At 38.4% G+C, this 27,372-nt stretch overlaps 1 protein-coding gene across 4 annotated transcripts in view; it reads right to left on the bottom strand.

The window, feature by feature from the left end:
- Window positions 1-20,495: 20,495 nt before the first annotated feature.
- The window catches only part of GULP1 (GULP PTB domain containing engulfment adaptor 1), a 163,139-nt gene continuing 156,262 nt past the window's right edge, over window positions 20,496-27,372 (bottom strand). For all 4 annotated transcript variants that reach the window (XM_075027969.1, XM_075027972.1, XM_075027971.1 and 1 more), the window contains one exon: window positions 20,496-22,577. In XM_075027969.1, coding sequence (XP_074884070.1) covers window positions 22,506-22,577 — 72 coding nt within the window. In that variant the 3' untranslated portion in view covers window positions 20,496-22,505. The remainder of the gene's footprint in view (window positions 22,578-27,372) is intronic.

Genomic DNA, 27,372 nt, shown 5'->3' with positions numbered 1-27,372 from the left:
GTGCATTCAAGAAATGTTATACACATTCATATATTGACTATGTTTCTTCTTTTTTTTTTTTTTTGTCTGAAGGAAGTTTTCCAGAAGTTCACCAGAACCTTGAGCGCTTTCTGTTCTGTTCTCATTGCTCTTCCACTTCTCTTCCCCCTTCACCACCTCTAGGCTCGCTAGTTCCACCGGCAGCCACCCGCACCAGGAAGCCTGCCGCACTTTGTCACGCATCCAGTCACCCTGCACCACCTCACAGAAGATGTTGAAAAACAGGAGATGCTTCCACCTGGTTCTCTCCAGCGCCATTCAAAAGGCCCAGATCCCACATGTCCTGGTCCTCGCCAAACACCATAAATATTTGGGTTACCAGTGTACCATAGTCACCACAGTAAACAACCTAAATACTCATACCCACTTGGCTCCGGGCAGCCTCTGCAGGGCCCCTTTGCCTCCCAGCCCCAGGAGCCCTCCAGATGCATCACCATTTCAGGGGGCCGCTCCAATGGCAGCCTCGCAGCTGGCAGGCTAGCCCTTGGGACAAAGCACAACCGCTTCCCACCAGGCTCACGCAGATGACAACTTTCATAAAATACAGAAAAAGCTCCTGGACCTCAGCCTCCCGTGTTTTCTGCTGCCTGATCTGTCTCTCGCTGCTGCACTCCCTGGGGATTGTACAGAAGATAGTGCTGGCACTGTGACTCAGTACTAACCAAAATATCCACGTTGCTCTGCCATGTTTTTTTTGGTAAACAATTATTTCAACACCTTTTTCTTACCAACCTGCTAGACTGAAGATAGAAATACTTAGAATTTACCCCATACTACACAGAAAACTGTTGAGGTGTTCACTAAACTATTGCCATCTGCCAGACAACTCACTTGAAATACATCGCATCTAGGAAAAATGGATTTGATTTAATGAGATCTCTCAAATGTATTCTTACTGTCTGAGATTAAGCCAAATACCTCCCCCCATCCCTAGCCTAAGCTTATCTGTACTTATTCCAAGGAGCTGATTTTTCTATTTTACTGACATGATCTCCTTTGAGGTTTTTTTATAATCTTTGGCACAAGCAAAAGCCTTAATGATTTCCTTGATGTTTGCTGTTTATTTAGGGCCAATGTAAACCATCTATTATATGTCCCAGTCCTTAAATGACCCTTAAATGTCAATTTAAACACATTTTTCTTAGAATGAATACTGTTGATAGCAAAAAAATCCATCTCGGATTGCTAAGGACTAATATTGTGCTGTAACAACCATGCTACTCTAATAAACTCAATCCATTTTACTGGGTCTTATCCTTCATGGGAGCTTCAGAAATTGCAGATCATACTCTTTTGGAGTCTAGACAGGTTTATATTTTTTGTATAAAGTTGAACTATGTAGTTTCTTGCTCTTCACATCAGTGCATTTTTGCCATAGACCTAGAACAGTGTTTCTTCAGGCATCAGATATCTCATGCTTGTATTCAAACTTGAAATTTTCACAATTGCCGCTAAAAAGCAATCTTTTTAAGAGTTGTTTGCCAGGTGCTCATTGCTCACCAGGTCCTGTTTAAAGTCCCTAGTCCCTCTGTTCCACTGCTGCAACCCCCGCCCTGTATCTGAGCATCCTCCGATTGTTGTTGTCCTCTTCCTTTTCATTGTTCCCTGCATCACCGACACCACTTTGGGTTGCGAGCCTCTGTTCAGTTTGAAATTAAGAAAGTTTCCCTTTTCTCCTGGACCGACAACTCCACCACCCTCTGCAGCTTTGGTGCCCATTGATCCCTGCAGATACTCCTGTTGCGGTGATCCTGGTCCCTCCAGAGATGTGGACGTGGGTGCAGCCTGCTCGCTGCTTGCTGCCTGCTGGGGCAAGTCAGGAGACACGTGGCAAAGGCAGGATGCTGATCCACGGCAAGGTCGCAGTGGGGATAAAGAGAAACTTTTTCCCCTAGGCAACTAAGTAAAATATGCTGCAAAGTAAAAAGCAATAGAAAGTTTCTTGACTGAGAGCGAGAAAAGGGAAAACATCCTCTCTTTCAAAGACAAAGAGGGCTGGCAAAGGTTATGTTCAGATCCTTTTATTTTCATCTGCTTTCCTTTGAGTTTTCATAAGTTTCATAAGTTACCTTGTTCCAGATATTATGCAAACAAATCTGAATTTTTTTTGTTTTTTGTATGTTTGCTTTGAACAAGGGTGCAGACAGATCTCAAAATCTTGGCTGACTTGGGATCCTGTCATCCTTCCTAAATTAATAGTGTTCTTGTCATCCCATCTGCCGAGGCACTGATCACTCTTCTGGCACTTTCAAACCAGTGCATACTTCCTACAGAGGCTGACCACTGTTCTGGTTTGTATATGCTGTGACAAACATGACAACACGATATGCTTTTTGTTGTGTACTCAAGTTTCTTTGACTGAACTGTTTTGGATTCTCTATCATCTCCTGGATGCAAGAAGATAACCTGCTTTCTAGACTTTCCATCTGAATTGCACCGACTGGCCAGCCTCTAATTATTTTATCAGGGTTTTGTTCTGGTCCTGCAGTAGTCTCCAACCAAGTTTTGTCCTGGATCCCAGTTCCTGTCTTTTATTACATTTTCAGCACCCTCTTCTCACATGGCGTTCAGAAATCTCTGACTGTATTTCATAACTTCCCTCTTCTTCTTTCCCTCCCCCGATCAACATCATTTAATTCTTGCACAACACACAAAACCCCAATATCAATGTACTTAGGAGAAAGTCTCTAAAAGTAGAGATATTCAAAAAGAAAAATGGGCTGGATTCATTTGTTAAATAAGGAAGTCCCACTTCTGGAGGACGATCATTGCTTTCATAAGGAATTAGCTTGATGATTTTCACAAACATAATTTGTTAAGAGAGAAGAGAAAACCGGAAGAGAAATTATTCAGATTGAACCATGAGAACCAGAAAAGAGAAACCATGACCCAGAAACTGCTGATTTTCTTTATAGCTGTATAAAACTTTTCCAAGTATTCAATCTCTAAATGGAGATCTGGATGATGATGAAAGATTATATAGGATGGCTATTATTTTCTGTGGATATCTATAGTAATCTAAACAATGTTATGGGGTTTTTCTAGAATTGATCCCCTATGGGAACTTTCTGCAGTTTTATTAAAAAAATAATAAGGTTTAACAGAAATGTTGTAAGAGACTACAGAATTTAATTTAGATAGTCCTAGAGGATTTCATTCTTGCATATTTTTACTGACATATTTGCATACACAATTATGCAGAGTTCCTGTTTTAGTTATAAGATATTACCTCATAAAATAAGTATAGAATAACAAGTGCAGAATAGTTTGCTAGAAGCATAGAAATGTAAAGGTCCTTGGAAAAACTATATTTATTCTCTTACCTGCAGTTTTATTTACTTACTATATTTATTTCCAGTACTTACAGTTGCATCTGCTTTCAACTTAAGACCACAATCATTATAAATACTTACCTAATTTGCATCATCCATTTTTTGGTACTTTCTAGGTACCACTCATCATTGCACATGTTTTCTGTTCACATTTCTCCCAGTATGTATACTCTGGTCATCAGAGTCACTCACACGCAATACTGCAGTCACAGGTACTTTAAATGAATTAATGGGACATCAAGTCACATTACTTACAGTTTTCAGACTGTAAAACTGTCCTGGTTTCAGCTGGGATAGAGTTAACTGTCTTCCTAGTAGCTGGTACAGTGCTGTGTTTTGAGTTCAGTAGGAGAAGAATGTTGATAACACTGAAGTTTTCAGTTGTTGCTCAGTAGTGTTTAGACTATGGTTGGGGATTTTTCAGCTTCTCGTGCCCAGCCAGCGAGAAAGCTGGAGGGGCACAAGAAGCTGGCACAGGACACAGCCAGGGCACCTGACCCAAACTGGCCAACGGTGTATTCCATACCATGGGACGTCCCATCCAGTACAGGGAGTGGGAAGTGGGGGCAGGGAATCACCGCTCCGGGACTGGCTGGGTGTTGGTCGGCGGGTGGTGAGCAATTGCCCTGCGCATTGTTTGTACATTCCAATCCTTTTATTACTACTGTTGTCATTTTATTAGTGTTATCATTATCATTATTAGTTTCTTCTTTTCTCTTCTATTAAATGGTTCTTATCGCAACCCAGGAGTTTTACTTCTTTTTCCCGATTTTCTCCCCCATCCCACTGGGTGGGGGGGAGTGAGTGAGCGGCTGCGTGGTGCTTAGTTGCTGGCTGGGGTTAAACTATGACAAAAACAAAGTACAGTCATGCAGTAGAGAGCTTTTAAACATAATGATTCATAAGAATGGAATGGGTTAGCAAAGTGACTGCTAGATGGAAATGGAAGAGTCAGAGTCCACACACAACCTGATTCTTAATATCCTTTAAAAAGAAACATCAGCTGCACTGCCTCAGCCTCTGCCTCACCTGGACCTTTATTCTTGCAATGGCTTGTATGTAGGTATGAACTCACAAATAATGAAGAAAGCTTTACATTTGAACTAAGTCAGGCTTACAATACAGACTAAGCCTAGACAGGGGAGTGAGCCCAGTGTTGTGCTCATATATAACCAGTAATGTTTGGCATGAAGTCTAAGAGGCTGGGAAGAGAAAAGGATATTCGTAATAGATTATTATTCTCGGTTCAGAGAAAAAGTAAGATGAAGAGCTGGACACATCAGGTGATGTATACCAAGTCAAGCTATATAGGAAAAAAAGATATATGGAAAACAATGAGAGAACATTTGAATCTTAGTACCTGAGCAAAATTATTAATGGATATGCCAGGTACTGGTAGACTGATGCATGCGAGTGATATATTGATATAAAAATGGTACAACAAGTTCATTAAGACAATAGTTTACACTGTGAGATTCACAATATATAGGGAAGACAGAATTGTGTGAAGCCTCTGAATAATGATTAATTGAGAAAAGAAACTGGGAATTATCATGGTGGATTATTCTTCTACAGATCTCCAAATCAAGAAATCCGTGGTTAAGTCTCTCTCAGCATAACATAAGTATTTTATTATTACACTTTTTACTTTTTCTTTCTTTTTTTTTTTAATGCCATGAGTTGTTGCCTTTAAAAAAGATTTTAAAATCTCTTGTTTAATAGCAAGGTGTTTTAAATTATCTTGTTTACAGTTCTAGTGAGAGGTACAGATGAGTGGGAATACTGTTTTTTGAATTACACTTCAGTAATCTGATTTGTGGCATAATATTCCATCTCTGCTTCATGACAGAGGGAAAATCCACTATTTTCCGCAATAGGTGGAAAAAGACCCTTTCCTCAGCATGGGTTAAAAGCAAATAACTAACTAAATAAATAATCCCTTTTTTGGTACAATCAGGAAAACTCAACACTTGACACCATGACATGGCCCACAAATGTGTCTCAGAAGACTCGTTATTGCAGATGCCCATATTTTCTGAAGTTTTCACTCAAAAAAAAAATATCTGTGTCCAGTTTTTTCTACTCTCAGTTGTATTCTTTACATGGGAACTAATTTTTGTTTCCAGTGAGAAAGTGTGCATCAGATACAGGAGAGTTTACATCACCTCCAGCAGTTCTAGGGGAGCCTACAGATCCTGAATCTTATAAAGCGTCCCTCAAAGCTTTTGTACAAATCAAAGGACACTTCCCTCTGTTCAGGCGTGGAGCAAGATGGCCAAAAAGCTTGACTGCGAGCATTTCATTGGAAGGCCTGGCATGGGGTGTGAGCTTGCAGTCAGCACTGGAGAAGAGGATGGTGATTAAATCCCCAGTGCAGAGCACCGAGGGAAAAGACTGAGCACGACACAGGGGCTGTGCAAGGGCATCTTTGAGCCGGTCAAATTAAATCGAGGGATCAGGCAAGGACTAATAGGGATCAAGTGGCTTAAAGTACCCAGAAGTACTCAGGTCTTCTTGGCAGACCTCTGACTTGCATCTCTCTCTCTCTCCGCTGCCACTATCTAAACTTACAGTAGGTTGCATGAGCTGTTACTTTCCACTTAATTTCTGTGGAATTTGGATACTGAATTCCCCCTGGATCCTGAGAAAACCACTTTAAAAATGTTTGAAAATCAATCTGCATGTAAGTGAGGATATCTAAGCAAGGTTACACCTACACAGGGTATCTTTTAACGCAGTTTTGACGATGTTCAATTCTCAAATGTCTCAGGTTTGTAACACAAGGACTCTTGCAAACAGGAAATTTTCAAAGTAAACCCCATGATGTCAATGATCAAGAAGAAAAGCATGTAGTTGCACTTTCTATTAACAGATGGAAACAGCAGACAAGCCCAGATAATTTAATAATCTCTGGCAATATTAGCTTTAGATCCAAAACATTTTGAGAAAAAAACATGTTGGTTTTTCCTCAAGGACATCAATAAAACGAAAATCAACTAACTCCCAAATAAAACAGTCTAATAAGCACATCAGTAAGTTTTTTGCTAATTCTTGCTGTAATTTGGTACAGTGTCACCTTGACACAGAATGCTGTTGCAGCAAAGTAAACCACACAAAGAGAGCCATCTGCATGTAATAGAAATTAAATCGACTACACTGTGGTCAGCATTTCACCAGGCAATCATTTAGAAAGACTGTTATGAAACATTGCAGGCTCCTGCTGGGATTGGGTTTCTATAAATATGCGGCCCATGTAATTGTTTAAAATCATAGTTGTGTGATATGCTTTACTGAAGAGAAGTATAGCAATGGAATTAAATGGGCAATACATCCAAAGTAATAAACAGAAACAACTGAAATGAAGAGCCTTGTTCTGTTTAGGATTTAGCAAGCAAACCTGCCAGCAGTCTGATGACTACTCCTTCCACTTCTTTCCCTGCTATCATTCACTGCTGCATAGCCTGTTACTGAGCCTGCAATACCGTTTCAGTGTGCAAATAAGCTGCACTCAGCTCACATATTACGTGGATTTTATACCCACAGTTTAAAGTGGTAGGACAAAGTGGCCTACATATCTTTCAGTGTCTTGAAAGAACCACCGAAATATAGTGGACTCTTCTTTTAGAAGATATTTCTTACCAATTCCTCTTCAGTCTGTAGTAAGATAATGACATGAAACACAGGTGTTCTAAAACTGCATAAAATAATAAAATATTTTATTATTACTTTTTCTATTTTCTTTCTCTTTAAAAAAAGAAAAGAACTCCATGAGCTGTTGTCTTTAAAAGGATTTAAAGCCTCTTGTTTAACAGCAAGGTGGTTTAAATCATCTTGTTTACAGTTCTAGTGAGAAGTATAGATGAGTGGGAATGCTAGTTTTTCCAGAGCTGTCTCCTAGCTAACTTCTCCAACTCCCATCTTTCATCATTCCTGTCCTCCCTCCCTGTAAAGGAAACATTCCTGCCCAACCATCCTCCCTTCAGACTGCTTCACTCCTAATCCTCTGGGAAGTACTTCCTCCTCATCTGTTCAAACAAACAAACAAAAACCCCCCGAACTCCAAACCAACCAAGCACCCCCCCACACCCAGCATTAGCAAACCCGAACGACAGATGGCATCGCTGTTTCCCAAGGTACCACGAGGCGCTCACAGCAGTCATACTCAACCACAGGACATCGAAGCCACCTCCTGGGTGACACACTTGATACTGGCATGCAAAGGTTGGGAGTCACTAAAGCTAACATCTTTCCTCACCCCCCTTCGCTTCCCTGAACTCCCCTGTGTTTTTGACCACTCTTGCTGTGCTCTGGACTAACACAAAGCTGCCCAGGTTTTACATACTTGCCACAGTCCAGTCCTGGGAGGTGGTCTACCCTGTCTCAGCCTGGGAATGCCACATGGAAGGGAGATGAAACCCTTCTTGCTTGGCTCAGGCAAGGTTATTTCTGTCTTGCAGACATTTGAAAGCACAGATGCTGCAGCACCTATGTGGTTTGGAAGGGTTTCTGTGGGCTGCTCTCTTGGACGTAGGTATGTCAGCCCTCTTTAGCCCCCTGCCGTATGCACAGGTAGGGTGGGACATCCCAAACAGTAACGAATCACTGCTATGGTATGGCCATAGAGTAAATGATTACAAATTCAACATGAGCTTCTCTCTCTCTGCCAAGCTGCTAAAAGAGGATAAAAATGGGACAGGCCTGATTCGACTCCCCTGTTGTGCCAACAGCAGTGAAGCTAGGCCAGTGACTAAAATTAATCTGAGATTTTGGTAAGTAAAATGAAGCAGATGGTTGCCAAGATTTTCCTAGCAGAGCAGCCCAAGATATGCAAACTGCATGTTCAGACTTAGATCAAAACCACAGAGCATGTTGGAGTTCAGCTTGGATTTGAGCTTTTCCAGAAACAACGGAAACTTGGTATCACTTCAGATCAGGGACAAAACAAAAGAAGAAAACTCTTCATTGCAGAGTTCAGCTTGTGGTCACGTCATGTGAAAGGAGGTCAGGTTACTAGTGACTAGCTTTACTCATAGATGAATTAAGATATCATGACAAGTAAAAAACGTTCACTAATATTTGACCTAAAAACATTGCAGCCTATTAGTATTAATGAAATTAACTTTAGTTAAAGTTTGCTAAACAGATAGATAAAGATAGCTAAAGATTGCTAAAACATCAACTCAGAGAACAAAGTAATTCAGCTCAACAGAAAAAGCACCAAGAAACTCTTCCATTGCTTTTAGTAGTTTGGGCTTTTTTTTGCCTTGGAAATGCTGGCTGCATATTCATCTACAAAATTTCATTATATTGTTCTAAGTGTGATATTTTTTAGCTTAAGAAACACAATATTTGTGAGGAAGAATAATACAATTTATTAATAAACATTTAAACTCATTTTTCCTTATGAAATAAGCAGGACTTTCTATTTCCACTTTCATGTATGCTACCATGGCATTTGTTAAACACATAAAAACTTTCTTTATAATCTGTTTATTTTGATAGTAAGCTGAAGGCCATGAAATTGGCTGAAGCCTGCATCAAGGATTATGGAGTATCCGTCCTCAGAAGTGTGGCACGCTTCTTCAAAAGCCTGCAGCCATTCCTGTGAAATTCGGTAATTTGATTGAGGCTCTAAGATAAAATCTGACTGAGTCATTATGGCCTAACCTCTGAGCTAGTGCCAGTTTTATCTAGTACAGAACAGACAACCATAGACTGAATCAAAACTTCATATATTGGAAATGTAGTAATATCAGAATGTCTCTTACTATACATTACCCTTCTTTGCCTTCTTGTCAGGAGCAAAACTCTGGGCTTTGTGGATAGATCAAATGTATTGGTAAAGCACAGTAAGGATAAAATAAAAATGACATTTATGTCCTTAGATTAAAAAAAAAAACCAACATAAATATTCTGAACAATTTTTAACCCTTTGTATGGTGGCTTTGGAGGATGTTGCTCTGTACATGTTTGAAGAAAGAATAACAAAATAATCATGTTATTTCCCAGCTTTCATCCCATTTCCCAGAAACACCCCTTCCTCCCTTTTCCACCTCAAAGTTTGCTCTATAAACCTGTCCTTTCAGTGGTAGCCCTGTGTGAATGTGAAAGAACCACCTTAGTTAAGGAGGTCTACTGCTTACAACATGGTACCTTTAGAAGATGGTTCTGGCAAATTTAAAAGTCAGTCATTGAAAGCTGTGCGGGGCAAAAGTCTTCCACAGAGAAGATGGTCTTAAACTATGGAGGATCAGCAGATGAAGGAAGGAATAAGACTGGACTCCTCAGGAGTGTACTCACTCCTCTGTTACACCCCATTGCTTTACCACAATACAGGGTAGCTGAACCATCCAACCCACAGGATGATTTGGGCAAGAAAGAAAATTAACCAAGTAACTCTCTATATTGCTAACAATTTATTTAATAAAACCCAAGTACTAGGATGTATATATCTGAAAACACAGACATGAAGAGAGAACACATGCTGCACATAATTATAGCTATCTTTGCTTAAGTTGTGAAATGCACTTATTTTTCTTCTAACAAAACCTCTTCAAAATGTGTTTATTTTGACAAAACTGCTCTTCCACTTCAACTCTCTGACATGTTGTAATATTTTTTTTGTTTCTACATAAGACTGCCTTAGCCATTTTAGAATAATAGCATGTCACACATACCCAGCATCATGAGACGTCTCAAACTGTAGCAAGCCAACATCCTTTTAGTTTAGCAAAAACCTTACATTTTTGATCACTTTTTTTGAAACTCCCCTTTATTCTTCACTGAAAATGCTAGAGCAAATAAAAATATTGCTATTTTCTCCTACTCCTTTCAGATCTCCAAAGCAAAGTTGGCATAAACTATGTATCCTATAAATCGCGAAGCATTGGAGTATGTAAGCTTGTAGATTGCAGTAAAAGTCTGGGTGGACAATAGTATTTCACAAGATTCATAGCAGCATTAATCATTAATGATGAAGACCACAGCTCTTACACCTAATTCATCTGGTTACTTACTGTGCTATTGTGGGGTCTTCCAGAAGATCTTTGTTTTTTGGTTTTTTTTTGTTTGTTTGAAGGTATATATAAATATACCTATAAAAAACATTTGCATTTAGACACACACATATATAAATACTCACGTGATTAAAGCCAAGAGCTGGAATTTAATGTGCTTGTTGATAAGCCCTCTTGCCATATCCATAAAAAGGCAAAAGGTTTGTATTCTTTTCCAAACTGCAGGTTGATTTCATATAAACATAGATAATTATATTATTAAGAACTTTATACTTAAACATTACTCCAGAAGGGGAAAACAAGAATTAACTAGATTCACTAGAAACAGGATTAGAAATAGGTTAAGCTAATTATTATAGGGGAGGAACAATGGCTGCCAACGCTGGAGGAGATAAGTGCCTATGTCACCTGGCAAGTATTTAGGGGTACATATGGGACAATCACAGGGAGAACCACTATCAGCTTGAAATAATTTATTATACTCCATCAATAAAGGCTATTATGAAACAATACCAATTAAATTAAATGCATAATAATCCATGAAAGGATCACATAAAAGCATACTACCATGCACCAACATAAATATATATCCCTCCAACCAAGGAATTCTTTGCTGTTCACAGTTAATAAGTTCCGTGATTTTGAAACACACATTGACTGGAGGAGGACCACTTTCTCCATGCATTATCATGGGCTCCACACACATTAATCATTGGGTATGAAGTCAGGCAGCAAGTACTTGGGAAGCCAAAGAGACCCCTAAGTGTCATAAAAGATCTAACATACATGCACTGTGCACGTGTACACTGACACAAAATGTGCTTCATTGCTTCTCTGGCAGCCCCTGAAAATGCTGATGCAAGATAGAAAGAGCAATTGAACAACAGAATTATGCAGCCTTTCTCTCCTGCCTTTCCCAGCACTGTCCTCAATTGCTTAAGGCTCTCCCCTGCCTCTCCCTTTTCATTACAGTAACAGGCTGCTAATGTGAAAGCTCGTCATTTTTGTCCCCAACCCAAACTTTCTCTCCCACCAACCTTTGTGCTTATGCTTGTTTGCCCAGCCAGACTGTCCAAACACCAGCTCCAGCCACAGCTTCCAAAGGAAACTGATAAAGCTGTCATAACCTGGCCTGGCCCAGCCAAAGGCTTGGCTGTCCCTGCACAGTCAGACTGCATCCCACGGTTCCCGCAGGCTGGGCTGCAGCACACACACTGCCCTTCTCTCCACCAGAACCATCGCTGATGAGAGTATTCTACCCGCGGCAGGAGTCAGGAAAGCCCCTGGCCACACTGGCAAAAAATCAGAAGAAAAGCTACTTGTATCTAATGAAGAGGAAAGAAGTTTGTGGGAAGACTTTGACCACAAGAACCTTCCAAGAGCCTGCCTTTTCATTGCTGCTTGACATGTTTCCTCCACCCGTCAGGGAAAGCCCTCGCACAGGATCCTGACTGTGCCCTGGAGTTCCCAAGGCTTTCGATGGCTAACTACGACAGCCAGAGGCAGTGGCCTGTTTGGGAATTAACCCATCAATCAGTGGTGGAGACGAAGCTGGAAGCTTTACAGCCTGCTTGGATGTGTGGTCTTATCCTGAGTTAATGTACAAATTTGGAGGATGCACTGCCTTAGGTCCCTTTTTTGGAGTTCGTAATAGCACATTGGGTCTTCAGCAACACACAGGAGGATGAAAATATTAACAGGAATATTGGTCACAGAGAACTGTGTGGGTGGCAGAGTTTGGAAAGCCAAGGCAGCCAAGCCTGTGGTGCAGCGATTCACTTTTCCGTGTGCCACAGAGCAGTCCTGAGAGAGGACTGTGGAAATCAAGAGTACATTTGGCTTGGCCCCAGCCAGCATCTCCTCACCAAATGAACTGCTGAGGACCAAAGAAAGTAGTTCCAGACAGACTTCAACGGGAAGCTGGGACTGATTCATAAGAGATATCTAGTCTGCCTTTCATGAGGTTTAAATACTTATGCTTCAAACAAGTCCTAGAGCAGTGGTACTTGGAAGCCTGGTTTCTCTCGGCAGACGCTCCACGGGAAGCAATTAAAGCTTGTGGAGAAAAAACAATTAAGGCCTATCAAGTGAGGTTCAATACAGGATTTCTTTTCAAGAGCAGAAAGGAAAGTCCTCTGTAAACTAGTCAAGAGACAAGATTAATGAATGTGGCTGTAACTATACAAGAACAATTCTGGTGCCTGCACAGGGACTGCCAGGGTGAGGAAGAGGGGAGCTGGAAGAATAAGGAGGACTCCGGAATTGAAACATCAAAGACTCCTTTAATGCCCTTATCCTGAACTTCTGATGTTCTTTCAGTTTAAAGGAATAAGGATCACAGTGGTGGAACAATATAAAAAGATACCATTTATACATATAATCTTATTTATGTCTACACCTTGATATGCAGATACCTATGAAGAGAAAGGAAGGGCCCACCAGCTAATGACACGAAGAGACAGAAAAAGAGGCAGGGGCATTTTTCTGACTTTATCCCACCACACCAACAATCGTAAAGAAACTGGGAAATGTCCAGTACAGCAGTGCAACTGAAACATAAACACACACTTGCCCTAACAAATCAGCTTGGAAAAGCTAGTATGTAGAAGCCAATCCCAGAGCAGCACATGAGAATTTTGGTCAGAAATTATTTTTATAAAACAAAGGTGTGGCTCTGTTCTCTTCTCCTGCTTTATAAATTTGGCAATCTTTTTCTAGTATATATTCATTATGCATTGTTAGGACATAAACTATAACACCAGAATAAAACTAACAGTCAACAGCTGGCTGGATAAAAAAAGATATGACTGACTACAAGGTGGTAGCAACATTGCTCTAAGAAGCTGCCCTAAAAAGAGAATCAGAGACATTACTTGGACTACAGAAAAGAGAGGAGGGGAAAAAAAACAACAATAAAAAAGAGGTCTTAGCATATTGTGCAGAATTCAAAACATACTATACAAATAGTTTCAGATGTGGCTGCATCAAGTTGTGGGTTTGCAGTGACACCATCTGCCAGTTTTTACTGTCCTGTCCCAGTCTCCCAACTGGAAATGCAGCTGTAGGCAATCTGCACAGGTGGTCTCGGCACTGGAAGTTATTGCTTCTGGTATCTTGGGTCAGAAAAAGTGGAGCAGGGCTCATCAAGCAGTTTGCATAACTTCAAAACCCTCGAATTGTCCCTGCCTTTCGGCAGGTCTCAGTACACACAGAACTTGCTTTTCTGTACGCTCACACCTAAATAGGTACAAACTCCCCATTAGCTTCGTCCTTAAAACAGTGTTCTCCTGGAAAGCAGCCCCAAGTGCTACTTTCCCAGCATGTAACACTGGATTATTTTCAGTCAATGCTCAAGCCCTGTAATGCCGTTGCATAAGGTGTGGAAAAAAAAGCATGACCATAAGGAGATATGGAGCTGGAGGTTACAAACTAATTCAGCATTCTTGGAAGACAGCATGCTTCTTGGGGCCAACCACAGTATTTTTTCCAACTTTCCTTGGTAGGCTTGCTTACCCTTTGAAACATCAACATGCAATTTGTGATTCCTAGGAAGAAGACTGGATATTAGATTTTAAGAAAGAAAGGTGTCTTGCGGTTATTTCTAGGCAGAAACGTCTGAATATTGAAATATACATAGCCTGTGTACTTCACACTTTTCCAGAAAGTCCTCTAGGAAAATTAAAATAGTGAAAAAATAAAGATGAATTCATAAAAATCTAAGCAATTATAAGAAAAGTAAGTAGTATTCAAACAAACAGAAGCTAGAATGCTCTATGTACAAGTAACTACTCCAAGTTTCAAAAGCTTGCATTTATAAAACATAGGGGTAATCCATTTTTTATACATACCATTAAACTCTCTCTTATTTACTGTCTTTTTGCTTTTTAATTAAATATGGGGAGTCAGAATGTGTCCCTATTTGATTTAAATTCTGCTGGAATGCATCTGAAGGTACCTTTTCCCATGGGCTTACTTTCAGGCTAAGAAAAAAGAAAACTTCAGATGCTCTCTGCTGAGAACAGCTGAGAGAGGAGCCAGTGTCTAGAATGCCTTTGACATCTGTCTGCCACTTACCTGGACTGTGCTCAAAATCCTGATGGACTTCAACTTGACATTTCCACAAATTCAGACAGGTCTGGCAATCTGTATTCTCATCCAGAAATAGTGGTGTATGAAGCATGTCCCCATTTAACCACCTCAAACTCCCCTCCTGACTCCAGAGCTACATTTTGAAGCATCAGTCTCTGCAGGAATAGCATTCAGCGTACTCGTTTGCATATTACTGTCTGCATACCACACAATGCCATGTGTGCAGCAATAGATACCAGCTTTCCCATTCTAATGCAAATAGATCAATGAGCAAGTGTCACTTCAGATACTGTACGCAGTTTGTCCACACACTTTTCTGAAAAGCAAAACCTGTCAGTAACACAGTGATACAGTAGTAGACATGTGATAGATACTGCTCAGTAGCATTTTCTGAATCAGTTAAAAGTTCACAGATCCTCAAAAATTTAACTTTTCAGAGCAGTTCTATGGTCTGTGTTGTCATGCAAATTCAGGTTTTTCCTGTTGATAATCTCAGTTACATTGGCTTTCTCATTTTACACCACCTTTCTCATTGCTTCCCAGTACCCTTTGTGACCATAAAGTTTGCTTATAAACACAACAAGAATCCAGATGATCCCTCCATGCATATTTTAAAATAAGACTGCTAAAGACATAATAATCGTCTCTTACACTTTTTCAGTAGCAAATGCCTTTTAGAAGTGAAGCTATTATTTCTAAATGGTTGAACTCTCACAATACACAGTCTGCATTACTGCTTATGATGAACATGTTTCTAGTTCAACCTTGATGTAAACTTATCTACAGCAATACATTGGATCAGAGTCAAATATTGTTTGGAGTATCTTGTGCGATTTTTTTTTTCCCCTTCGGCATTCAACTTTTAAGGGAGGTCTGTGAGATACTGAAGCTGTGGTCATGAGAAAACAAATCCATGTTTTCCTAAGTTTCAAGTAAATTCATTACGGCTATATGACTCATGTGGCTTTAGTGGTCTTACTGGTTTATTTACTAGAGTGCCAAGAAGCAATTTATCTTGTTTACTTAGGTCTCTAGTCACATATTTCTGACTGTTAAATAATACTCGGTTCTTTTAAAATACCTACATTTTTAAAGGACTATTAAATAATGGAACCTTCTATGACGTTATATTACTTCAGCTTCATACATTAATCCATTGTGCTGTTACGACAGCATCCAATTGTGATGACAGAGATCACAGCCCTGTCTAATCTTTTTACAATGTACATTAAATACTATGGCAAACTACAAGTACTATCAAAATACACAGACTGAATGCTAACAATCCTTAAACACGTTGAGGGACAGATTTTAGTGTAGACTCACAACCATAAAGATGAGAAAACAGACATGCAACTTCTAAATTCAAGATTAAAACTTCTGATCATTAGACACTTCTATTGATAATCTGGAAACAGCATCAATCATTTTAATTATTTATTTATTTTTTTGCTTCTCAGAAGTGGTATGTGAGACCATCAGTTAAAACTACATAAATAGTGCCTCACTTGGGAATAGAGCATGGCTAAGCCTGGTCAGACAAGCAAACCCATAGAGCAGTTTCATTCTCATGTAAAATTTCTCACTAACTCTCACTTATCTCGAAAACTCTCATACCTTTCTTTCAAAATGTAGTTGCTCATTTTGCATCCCAGGTTTATCTGTCACAAATTACACGATCATGTCGTGATTTTACAGGGTTGAAGTGTCTCAGAAGTTGAGATCTATTCTGGCTTCTTCATAGTATTTTAATACATGTAAAGTTGTAAAAACATGGGGAACTCATTCCTGCGTTGTTTAAACTGTAAGTGACTTTACTCTGCCATTATAGAAGCTTTCTTGCGGTACAAAAAAAATAACTAAGTATGTATGTGAAAGATAATATTGTTCTAACATACCCTAAAAACTAATGATGAGCATGAAAAAACCAGATTTTTACAGTCTATCAAGGCCCTTCAAATAGGCTTTGTTGTTGTTTTCTTCTCCCCCCAAGAACCATATCTTCTTTAGCATGTTATCCCAATGCAGCACACAGGCTAAGTACTTTCTCAGTCATTCCAGTGTCAAGGATCACTTTATTGGAAAACAATGAAGCTCCTTTAAAAAAGCCAAGAACACCAGAACATTTAAAATGCACAATAGTTTTCAAAAGCAAACCAGTAAAGATTCCTAGAGAACTCATGTAGTTATTTTCAGTGAAACATGCTCAAAATATTCCAATTCTACTTTTTGTGCAGAAGCTTCAAAAGGCATCTTCCTTTACTGAATAAAATGCTTACGGAATACAATCATACAAGAAATAAAACTTGCAACAATTCAAATGCATGACATGGTAGAGCCCCAAGGAGCTTTTACAAAAGCTCAGTTGAATAGATTTTCTGAGTTGCTTTTTAGTCAGAAAAGTTTGTGTGTAGGATGAAGCTGCAAAGGAAATGGAATTCATGAAAATTCTTAAGGGTGTATTCCAAGACTCCTGTTTCAGGAAAGCTCTTATCATAAGAAGATTAATTTATATAAACAATTTATTAATAGGCATTTAAAAATATGAATTATCATTATTCTTATTGTCATGCTTTCCAATCACTATGGGAATAAGGACAATTAGCTAAAGCACTTTTGTAACGGTTCAGTACAGAAGACAGTCCTTCTGGAAGTCTTCATCAGATAAACAACTTAGTGAGGTCTTTAATATGGTACAAACTACCAGAAATTAGGATAAATGGATGGAAACTGGAGCCTGTGGCAAGCAGGCATCTTGGAAGAGGCTCACTGTGAATTAACCTACTCTGTAAAATGAGGCGGGGGGGGGGGGGGCGGGGAACGGGCTACAAGGGGGCAGAAAAAACATTCCTTGTTTCTGGCTAGCTCAAATAGCTCCAATAGCAGTTCTTGTGGACAGCAAATATGGCAAATCTGCTTCCTGGCAGCCCTTGCGCAATCCTGAGATAGGCATACAAAGTGATGGGCCAGAACGGGATGAATTATCAAATCATATTCTCAAAAAAATTATGTCACTAAATTGCGTGATGTTGGCACAAGATGACATTTCTTCCCCCTTTAATTTTTTTCTAGACTACCTTCCTAACCTATTTCTGCTCCTTCTTATTCTTTATTGCACGGCATAAGCTTTGCTGAAATAAACAGTGGAAAATGTGGAGGGGCAAAAACCAAACCAACAACAAAAAAGAGTCTAAAGGCTCAAATATACTACTTTTGGTTGCTGTCACTCACATGAGCCTTAAAAAAGGTTCAATCCATTCCAGAATTCACTGCAGAAGACCAAACTTACGGGGTTTATTATCCCAAACCATATATAAATTACACTCTCAAGAAATTTCTTAAATACATAAGGTAAATTGCATACTCATACATTTGGAAACCTTTACCCCATCACACACAAGTATTCTGTATGCAGTCCATGAAATCCGCTGAAAAAAGTCTTGTAGTTCCAGGAAGTGTTTTGGTCTCATGAATAAATAGATGTGCAGTATCTTTAATCTGTGCACTGACACTCACTGAATGTTGAAGCTTCTGAAGAAGGCTGCATATATTACAAATGTCAGACGGTGATTTTGACAAAATTTTGCCTCATTCTGAAATAACTGAACAAAACAATATATTTGAAATCCTGTTCTCTATTTTGTTGGTGAGAACTGCTATGTACTTTTCACCAACTGACAATGCAACATATGGCTCAGTCTCTCATTAAGAATATGTCTTAAAGTGGAGGGGTGGGGGAGGGAATGCAGGCTAATTATGTACCAAAGCTTACTTGCTGTCTTTTAGCTGATGCTTACAGAACACCTACTAGCAGGCATTTTTGGTTGCACTTTAAAAACATATGGCCAGTTATTGAGATTGTTTTATTTTTCTATAAAGTGTGACTTCTGCATCCTCTAATTTTAAAAGCAGCAACAAAACCCTAAAGTGTCAAATTTTGTCAGAGTTGAGAGCTTGCCCGGCATTATTAACACATTTCTTGTCTTAAGAGGGTGTCCAAAGGATGACAATCTCTAGTGATGGGCAGGATATAATGAAAATAGGAGCTCTGGATGTTTAACTAAAGATTTCTCAGGCAGTGGCACTCTCTCCTTTTGCAGAGGGGACTCTTTTTGTGAAGCAGAATTGCTCAGTGAGAATGAGACCATGCTTAGTTCCACAAACTGAAAAATAATCATCATAATGAGGTCTCAGAGCCAGCCCCATTCCTTGGCAAGTGCAATCACCTCCGGGATTACACAACCACGCTTCTGCAAGTGTGAGAATTTTCTTTTTCCTTTCTTCCTTTCCATAAGTGAAGCCAAAATGAAATTCAATTCCTTTTGCCACATGAAGGATTTGATCGTTGCCAATTTGAACAATTTGATCAATTATATGTTTAGTGCAAATCACATCTGTCACGTGGAAGGACAAAAGAAAGCCACTTACAAACCCATCTGAAGACAATGGGTTAAGCCAAGAACATCCTGCAGTGATGCTCAGTAATTTATCAAAGTTTAAAAAGAGAAAACACACAAGCTCACCATGTATCAGCTTATCTGACTTAAGAAAAATTCTACCCCAAGCACCTCAGTTACACAGGCATGGGGTAATAAGCAGGTAGAAAGAGAAAAATAGTCCATATCATACAAAAAAAAGTAATAGAAAGTGAGGCATCTTGCTTCTAGGCATTAATATAGGTTGGTATCACATGCCAGTGCAGCAGCAAGGCAGCTGACAAGTGGAACTGAAATCTAGTATTACACATCCACAAAGTGATATAGTCACAGTTAGCACGATCAGCAGCGTGATCACAGTTTAAAGACGTTTAAGAAAAGAAAAAAGGGAAAGAGAAGATATGCAAAAGAAAGAAAAAAGTGTGGACAAATGTGGTAGTACCCAGTTGCACTGGTGTTTTTATTTTTCTTGGTGGGCATATTTACAAGTCCAAAAAAAGTCTTGTTCATGACTCATTTAGCACCGTATCTCTAGCCTAGTAGATGATGTTACTCTCTTTTTAGAGGCTTCTGTCAAGTGAAATGCCTATGGTCACACAATTAGCAGAATCACTTTACATTCTCGGTCCAAACACACCATCAAGCTTTTTTTTTTTGTTGCTCTTTTTTTTTGCTTAGAGACTATGCTTTTAATAGATAACTGAAAGGGTAGAAATTAGTAACAAGACAGCTTCCACAGACAAAATTCAGTTCTGAGCAACAGGAGCACTCCCGTTTACCCTAAACGGAGCAAGAACAATCACCTACGCTCCTTTTACTGGTCTCAAATATACCCTTTTAAAGTAATAGTCTGAAGATTTAGCACACAATGTTATTGCACTGTCTGTAAAAGAACACCGATACTAGTGGGAACATCGAGACATGTTCTGAGAAAGATTTGCTCATGTTCATAACTCAAAGAAGATCACATACCCCTTACTTGCTAGCCCTGACAGTGTCCACTGCCATGAACTGTTCAAACCCCATTTCCACAAATGGAAGAGGTTAGATGGGTTTTCAGTATTAGCCTGAAGAGAAATTTCACAATGGAAGTTATTACCAGGTGGTTTAAGATTAGTTTTCTCTTCTCAAAAGCTTCAACACCATATGCAGCAGCCTGTCCCATTAACATACCTGATTTACAGAGCTTGCCTTCTAGGATTCAGAAAGACTTCAATTACATCCTTTACTCCTTAAATAGCCATTAGGGTAATTTAGTAGCTAAGTATACTGAGCAGCTAAGTATTATTAAAAAAAAAAAGGCAATAAAGAGTCAATTAAATCCATGAAGCACTGTGGAGAGAATTAATCCCTAATTATTAGTATTAGGTAGCTGCATATAGAACAAGATTTTTCTCTGCTGATTACAGATTAGACCAAACTCAATAATAAAGGTCAGACATTGGAGTTACTCTACACTGTCTGAGATCAGATTCTTTCCAGCATATAAGATGACTTCGACACATTTAAGCACACAACCCCCCCCCCCCCCCCCCCCTTCCCCTGGGCATTTTACTGAATGAACATTGTGTTCTAGGAGGCCATTTATTTAAAAACATTTATTTTAGGCAAAATCAAACAGACATTTGAGATTACATAGAAATACAGTTTCCAATTGAATCACATAATCTTTTCATTAAAAATGCACTGTTGTGTTAAGTATTTTTGTATGGATTGACCAGGTATGTAATATTTAACCATGCCATTTGCAGTCAACTATCATAAAAATCAGTAACGAAAAAGGTTTCTTAAAATGTGCAAATATTATCTTAGTGTTACCATTGATAATAAATGACCACTAAATAGATGCTTATGTAAAGCTTTTTAAAGTACAATAAAAATACAAATTCTATTTGTTAAAAAAGGCCATTGCTATGGCTACTAAACATCCTCATTATACAAATTCCAAAATACTATATGAAAAACAAAATTATAAAGACTTTTCTTTATGAAACATATACTATTCTATTTGTTAGTGATTTTATATATATTTTTATATATATATATTTATATATAATACTCTATATGAATGTTGAACACAGAATAAGAGAGAGGAAGACTAATGTAATGTAGGACATTAAGGTCCCCATTCAGCAAGGTACCTGAGCATATGTCAAACTCAGCAAAGGAATAACCCCATTCATTTCAGTGGACTTCAAAGGTATATGCAGAAGTACTTTGTTGAACAAGGCATCAAGATATGCATGTGATAACAAATTTGCAAAATGCACTTTTGGTGTAAATTATAACCGTTAAGGACAAACCGTAAGTATCACAAAAAGCTCTCATGAAAAAGGAAAGAAAATATATAAAAAAAAAAAATTCTGAAATTTTGGTTTTTTCCACCTCTGTATGTTTTGAGGGGAAAATATTGGAGTTTTTAAAGTTTTTGAATTGATTTAAGGTGGAGCTTGGGCATCAAAACACTAATAATAGTAATTTTTCTAAGATAGGTTTAGGATGGAATTTTATTGCTTATGCTAAAGATTAATGTAGAGTATGCATAGACAGGTCGGCATTCAACTCACTAGCAGCTGAAAATTTTGCTGTGCAGTTATTTCTGTAACATAAACAAGCAGTGGGTATGAAGGACTTACTAACATATATTGAATTCTTGCAGCAAGCTTCGAAATTATAGTAAGACATATAACATTAAAGCAGACAGTGAAAAAAATACTCAACAGAGCCTGACTATAAACACTCAGGTCTTGAACGTAACTTACAGAATTGAGGCCAGTAAACAGAGTGCCTGGTTATACACAAAGTTGCATAAACTCCTAAGCAAATGCAAGACCATAATCTTCTTTTTAAGTTATGGTTATCATGTAATGAATTCCAAATTACATACTTTACAGTTCAGCTATAAAGTATCAAAACAAAGGGCAGTTAATTTGTTCATTCTGCAATTCAGCAGTTCTTCTATGCTCCTTAAATGCTAATTAGCACACTAACAATTTGTTAGTTTCTAAAACATGAATTAAGGACCTAAAAATCTTCCAGATTTTATAAACTAATAACAAGATATATACAGCATAGTAACCATACACAGTAATGGAAATTAATTACATGGCATCCAGATTTACCTTTTAAGCATACATTAATGGTTAGTATTTGCTGCTTTTTCACTGCAATTTGAACTTTCTGTACTAGATATTTTACTGCTTGAATATTAAATAATGGCTTAAAAGCATAATTTCAAAATGCTGCCAGGTAAAGTATTACGTAAAAAACATGCTTGCACGTCTGCAAACTGAGAGGTATGTGTGAGCTTTCTGAAGAACTTCTCCAGGCTAATAGTCATAAAGCGTAGTAAACTCGGGCCAAAATGTGAGAGAAAAACACAACAGTGTAATTTAATTCATATTTCATAAACAAATACAACTTTTTACATTTGTACAGGGAAAGACTGGCACTAAGTTGGATTTTTATAGAAGCAAACCTCGTAAGAGTTTACATGTTGAAAAAGCAATTTTTGGCACATGAATATCTGTGAATACATGTTCAGAAAGAAAAAAACCCCACTGCGTAGGAATTTCACATTTAGTTTCTTGGCATCAGCACCTGCTGTCTAGTGGGTCAAGACAAAATACTGTGCCTTCAAGGGTTAATCCCATTTTGAACCCCTCCTGCAATGAAACAAGACATAGTTAATAAAAAGGAAAGTGGTTTCTGGAGGATTAAGCTCGCTTTCTAAAACCATCTAAATCTGAGCTTATCTTTAGGCAGATAAACCATAAGGATACTTCAGACATTTACATTGTTTGGTCAGCTGGTTTTTAGTAAGTCTTAGTGGTTAACTTATAAAAGGATGTATCTTGTACAACAAAAGAAATACAGTATGTATATAAAATGAAGAAAATATTGTAGAATAAAAATATTGACTATTCATATACATAGGTTGACAGAAAACCAAACAAGCTTGACTTGCACCATGTTATTTCCGAGTAAAATTCAACATGATTTATAAGTAGGAAAGATTAGGGCTATATGAGCAAAGAGTTTATTATATTTACACTTTAAAGATTCAGGTAAGTCATGGACATTGTAACTAATACCCAGCGTCTCCTACATTCAGTGATCCTGTATCTTAGAAGTAGTACAACAAAAAGTATAGTACTCGACCACATCTCAGAGGTTTGTTCTGAATCGGTCCCTATGCAGTTCAATTGACAGGTGTATGCTTTACAGCCTACTGCCATCTGAGCTTCACTAAAAAGGCAAATAAAATCATACTTGCTCTATTGCAAATGAACAAACTGTGCATTTCAAAGGCATGTAACTCAGTGAAATAAAATACAATGGTCTTTAGAAAGTGCAAAGAATTTCTTTAAAAGTTTGGACCAAAATTCCTTTTTTTACTCACATTAGTTTGATTAGTGGAAACACAAAAATGATTATAAGCTAGGTGCTACCACCCCCCCCTATTGAAAATAAATGAATTCTACAAGTACCTGCGTTTGGTTTACAAAAAATACTTAGCTTGCACCAGTTCTAAAATAACAACAGCATTTTTAATACAGGAAAAGTGCTCTTGTTTCCATTTCTCTTTTTGCTTTAAAAGAAGCTGAATAATTGTGGCTTGACCTTCAAGAGAAAAGCCACCTTTGAGTCAAGTAAATTTCAGTCTGTTAGGTAAAAGTACTATAAAGCTATAAGCAATTGGAAACAAGGGCTCTGAATAGAAATGCCATGAGAACGTCAAGTCCAGTGGCAGCTGTCACAATGTTCAGTTCCGTGTTGTCTTAACATACAGATCACTTAGACAATGTTGATCGTATCCTATGAAATCAATAATATGTGCTTTCATGAAGCAAACATCTTGTAAACAAAATAAATCTTTTTGTAAAGCAATCTGTATTGGGCTTAAGCATAAACTCAAGCCTTTTCTCATAATGCGCAGCAGTACCTCAAGAGCATACCTTCTGGTTTTAAAAGATAAAACCCAAGTCAAACAAGCTTAATTTCAAACAGATTTAAACCACAGGCTAGAATTTTAAAAGCATATGAGTATTTAATAACCCCACCAGCTACTGCCATCAGAAGAGTAATGCTGAGAAATAGAATAAACTTCCTGGCAATAGTGACTAAGTGATCTGAGATTTTCCAAGCAAAATTTGAATTTTTCTAAAGGCAGATCCATACTATGACAGCCAGTAGCAGTACTGTGGTGTAAACCTTCTCCAACAGTGCTACCCAGTTTGCCTTACCTGGGTGACATAGTGCTGCAAAGCTCACTGGTGTATTTAACTCCCTCCCACCCCCCGTATTTTTCAAAGGGCTATCAGGAAGAGCATTCAATGCAAAAGATATTTCAAGCAAACAGTATCTGAAGTTCCAAGTCAAACACATCTTGTTATAAACAGACTTTGTTTACTTACCCAAAGGATGCTATTAATTGATGTAACTGCAGTCAAAGGAGGACTGCTTACACAGAAGGAGAATTCAGAGAATTAGCCCTACAATCTAGCCTGTTAAATTGTAAACCCCACAGTTACATGTCTGAAATGCTAATCTTCTAAAGTATTTCAAGGCTGCTTCCAGTTTTGAGGTTGTAAAAGGGACTGTTTGTGCTTCAACCTGAGGATGCTTGATACAGCTGCAACAGTAGAACAGCTACAGCAACTGGTTTAACAAGGACAACCAGCTTCATTCTTAGCAGTCCAGAGAGCCCTTTCACCAAACACGCATCCCATTCACGTCCTGCATGCTCTTGTCTTTCTTCTATACATTTAAGCACCCTTTGCTGGTGTCTTATGTAGCTGCACTTTCAGTGCCCTTTTTCTGGCTAGCTAAGAGCAAATCAGATGATGCATTTTGGAAGCGCACATATCTCACTGATATTACGTTGATCGTGTGGGTTTCTTTAATTTTTGTTTTAGTCCATACAAACTGATATTTTGTCACTTAGCTTGTGTTTGCTATGACTTTACTTTGAACTATTTCTACTACTTTCTTGAAGAACAGTGGTCTTCTTGACCCTTCCTTCTGCAACTTCACTCCAGACCTTTCCCACCCATCTAGTCCTCCTCCTCTTTTAAGCTGTGATATTTTCCATTTAAAACAATCACATTTTCACATATTTGCAATGTGATCAATGTTAATCCATTAAGAGATTGCTGCACTATATGTATCATAATTCTTTAAAAAGCCTTTTAACTTTATTATCATAATGAACTATTGTCTGTTCTAAAAGAAAATAGTGATGTGGTTGCCAGGTGCTGTTATCAGTTGCATACCTGAGAGCCTGGCTTCTATTACAGGCAAAACTGGTAAGGAAGTAAAACCTCCTACTACAGTGCCAGGAACCGCAGTGTTAACACATGCGTACTTTAAAATGGCTCATGCACATAGCTGTCTATAACAGGAACTTGACATTTCAATGTTCACCTGTTAAATCACACAAAACCCACTGTTGTCAAGTGTCAGATACTACAGTTACTAGTAGGCTTAAACTTTCATGCCAACCACAGGGTCAAAAAAGCCCAACAACATAAAGAAGACATCGAGGCAATCTAGACAGCCATCTGGGCATTCTTCAGATTTTAAAAGAATGTAAAATCCAGATTTTTTTTCTTCACGAATATTTAAGTGGAGGACAAGAAGTGTGTAAGAGTATAAATCAAAGCAAGCTGTATTGTCTCAACTAATATTCCCATTAAATTAAGCACAGCCCTCAAAAGAAAAAAAATCAGAACACCCTCAATCCAGCAGACTCTTTGGCAAAGTGATTGCAATCAAATTGCCAGAAAGCATGGACTTCAGATCTCCCACAGCCATCTCCATTCCTAATCCCTCAAGTTTTGCACAGTAACTCCACATTCTTAAATAATTTTTGGAATCTCCAAAACTATACTTTGGCAAATATACGATATAATTAAAAAAAATTCCAATCAGCTGTAAGCAAGCAAGCCGTGGGAAGACAAGGTTTTAAAAAAGATTCTTCTTTACGTCCAAACACAGTTGAACTGTTATTAATGCAGATAATAAAGTATCCTATGCTGTAGTTCTCACAGCAATGCAGAACACCGTAAGCTTTATGTCCACTTTCAGGAATACAGTTTATATATACACCTGAACTGCATACATCTCTCAAGTCTTATGGCTCTTTACTTGAATCTATGCCTACTTCCAACTCTCCACACCAAAACGCGGCATTCGCAGCTGTAATAATAATGAAGTCAGTTGGAATGACAAGCAGATTATAGATTATGATTTGTTTTTATCTTTTTCTAATAAACTTGATTAATGTGTTAGGCAGAATATTTTTTCTTTAAAAATGACAAACATAGCACTTCGTACACATTGCATACCATATATATAAAAAATGCATCATTAATTTTAGTACGCATAGTTTAAAATATTTTGCCTTGTGAAATTCAGACATTTCAGCTTCCAATAACATGTGTTCCTAGCATAACACACTACCTGTTCATTAAAAAACATGTGTGCTATGGCTTCCTGTACTTTACAGGGTCAGGAAACAGTAGCTCCTCATGTGGTCAGAAAATCTCTCAAATCCGCTGATCTACAGGGAATACAGAAAAAGGCCAAGGTCTGGTACTGGACAAAAGTGGGAACAGGAAGGGCTACGAAGTGTGCATCTATATTGTGCCTTGTTTCTGTGTTCATATCCCCATGATGACAGCATCATGTAACTATTTTACTTTGGAGGCGATTTAACACAAGGACTGAACATCTTAGTTACCCAGAAAAATAATAGTATTGTACTAAAGGATATGAGTGGTCACTTAAAGAGAGGAACAAACCTTGTTTTCACTAGAAAAGGTAACCCGAAAACAACTCCTCTTCCAAAACTCCCACTTTTTTTGTGTCTATGATAGTAAGACATGAGCTATTTTGGTTTAAAACAGTAAACAGTGAAAGACAAAGAACTTCATTTTATCAGAAGATAAATTTGCTAAAGTGAACCTTATGGCTCTGAGGTTAACTCACTTATCACTTCACGCTAACTTCACTCAATGAGCTTAAGTCAGCACAAACCCAATGAACCTATGATAAATTTACAGGTTTCTGAGAAGGTAATTTAGAGGGCTGAGTGTTAACTTATTTCAGATGGAAAGACGACAAGCCTACTGACTGCATCAGGGCATGCAGGGAGAATGGCTTGCAGCTCCTGGAAGCTTTATGATATTAACTACCTTGAGATTTTAATAAATTATAGCAGCTGTTGCTGGTACGATTCATGATCCAGGGAAACTTCCCCTCACTGCAAGATTTCTGGGAAAATAGACAGATTTGTGTTATTAATGTCCAGATACAGTCAAAATAGAGAAGATGAAAATATGTTTCAGCATAAGGGTGGGGGGAAACAGGAGGTTGGATAGTCATCAGAGAGAGGCCTGAGCTGTAAAAGTCACATCTCAGCACATGTTTGAGTTACGAGCTCTCCAAAGAGATCAA

Source organism: Buteo buteo, chromosome 5, assembly GCF_964188355.1.
Source record: "Buteo buteo chromosome 5, bButBut1.hap1.1, whole genome shotgun sequence".
NCBI lineage: Eukaryota > Metazoa > Chordata > Aves > Accipitriformes > Accipitridae > Buteo > Buteo buteo.
This window is presented reverse-complemented; position numbering and strand designations above follow the sequence as displayed.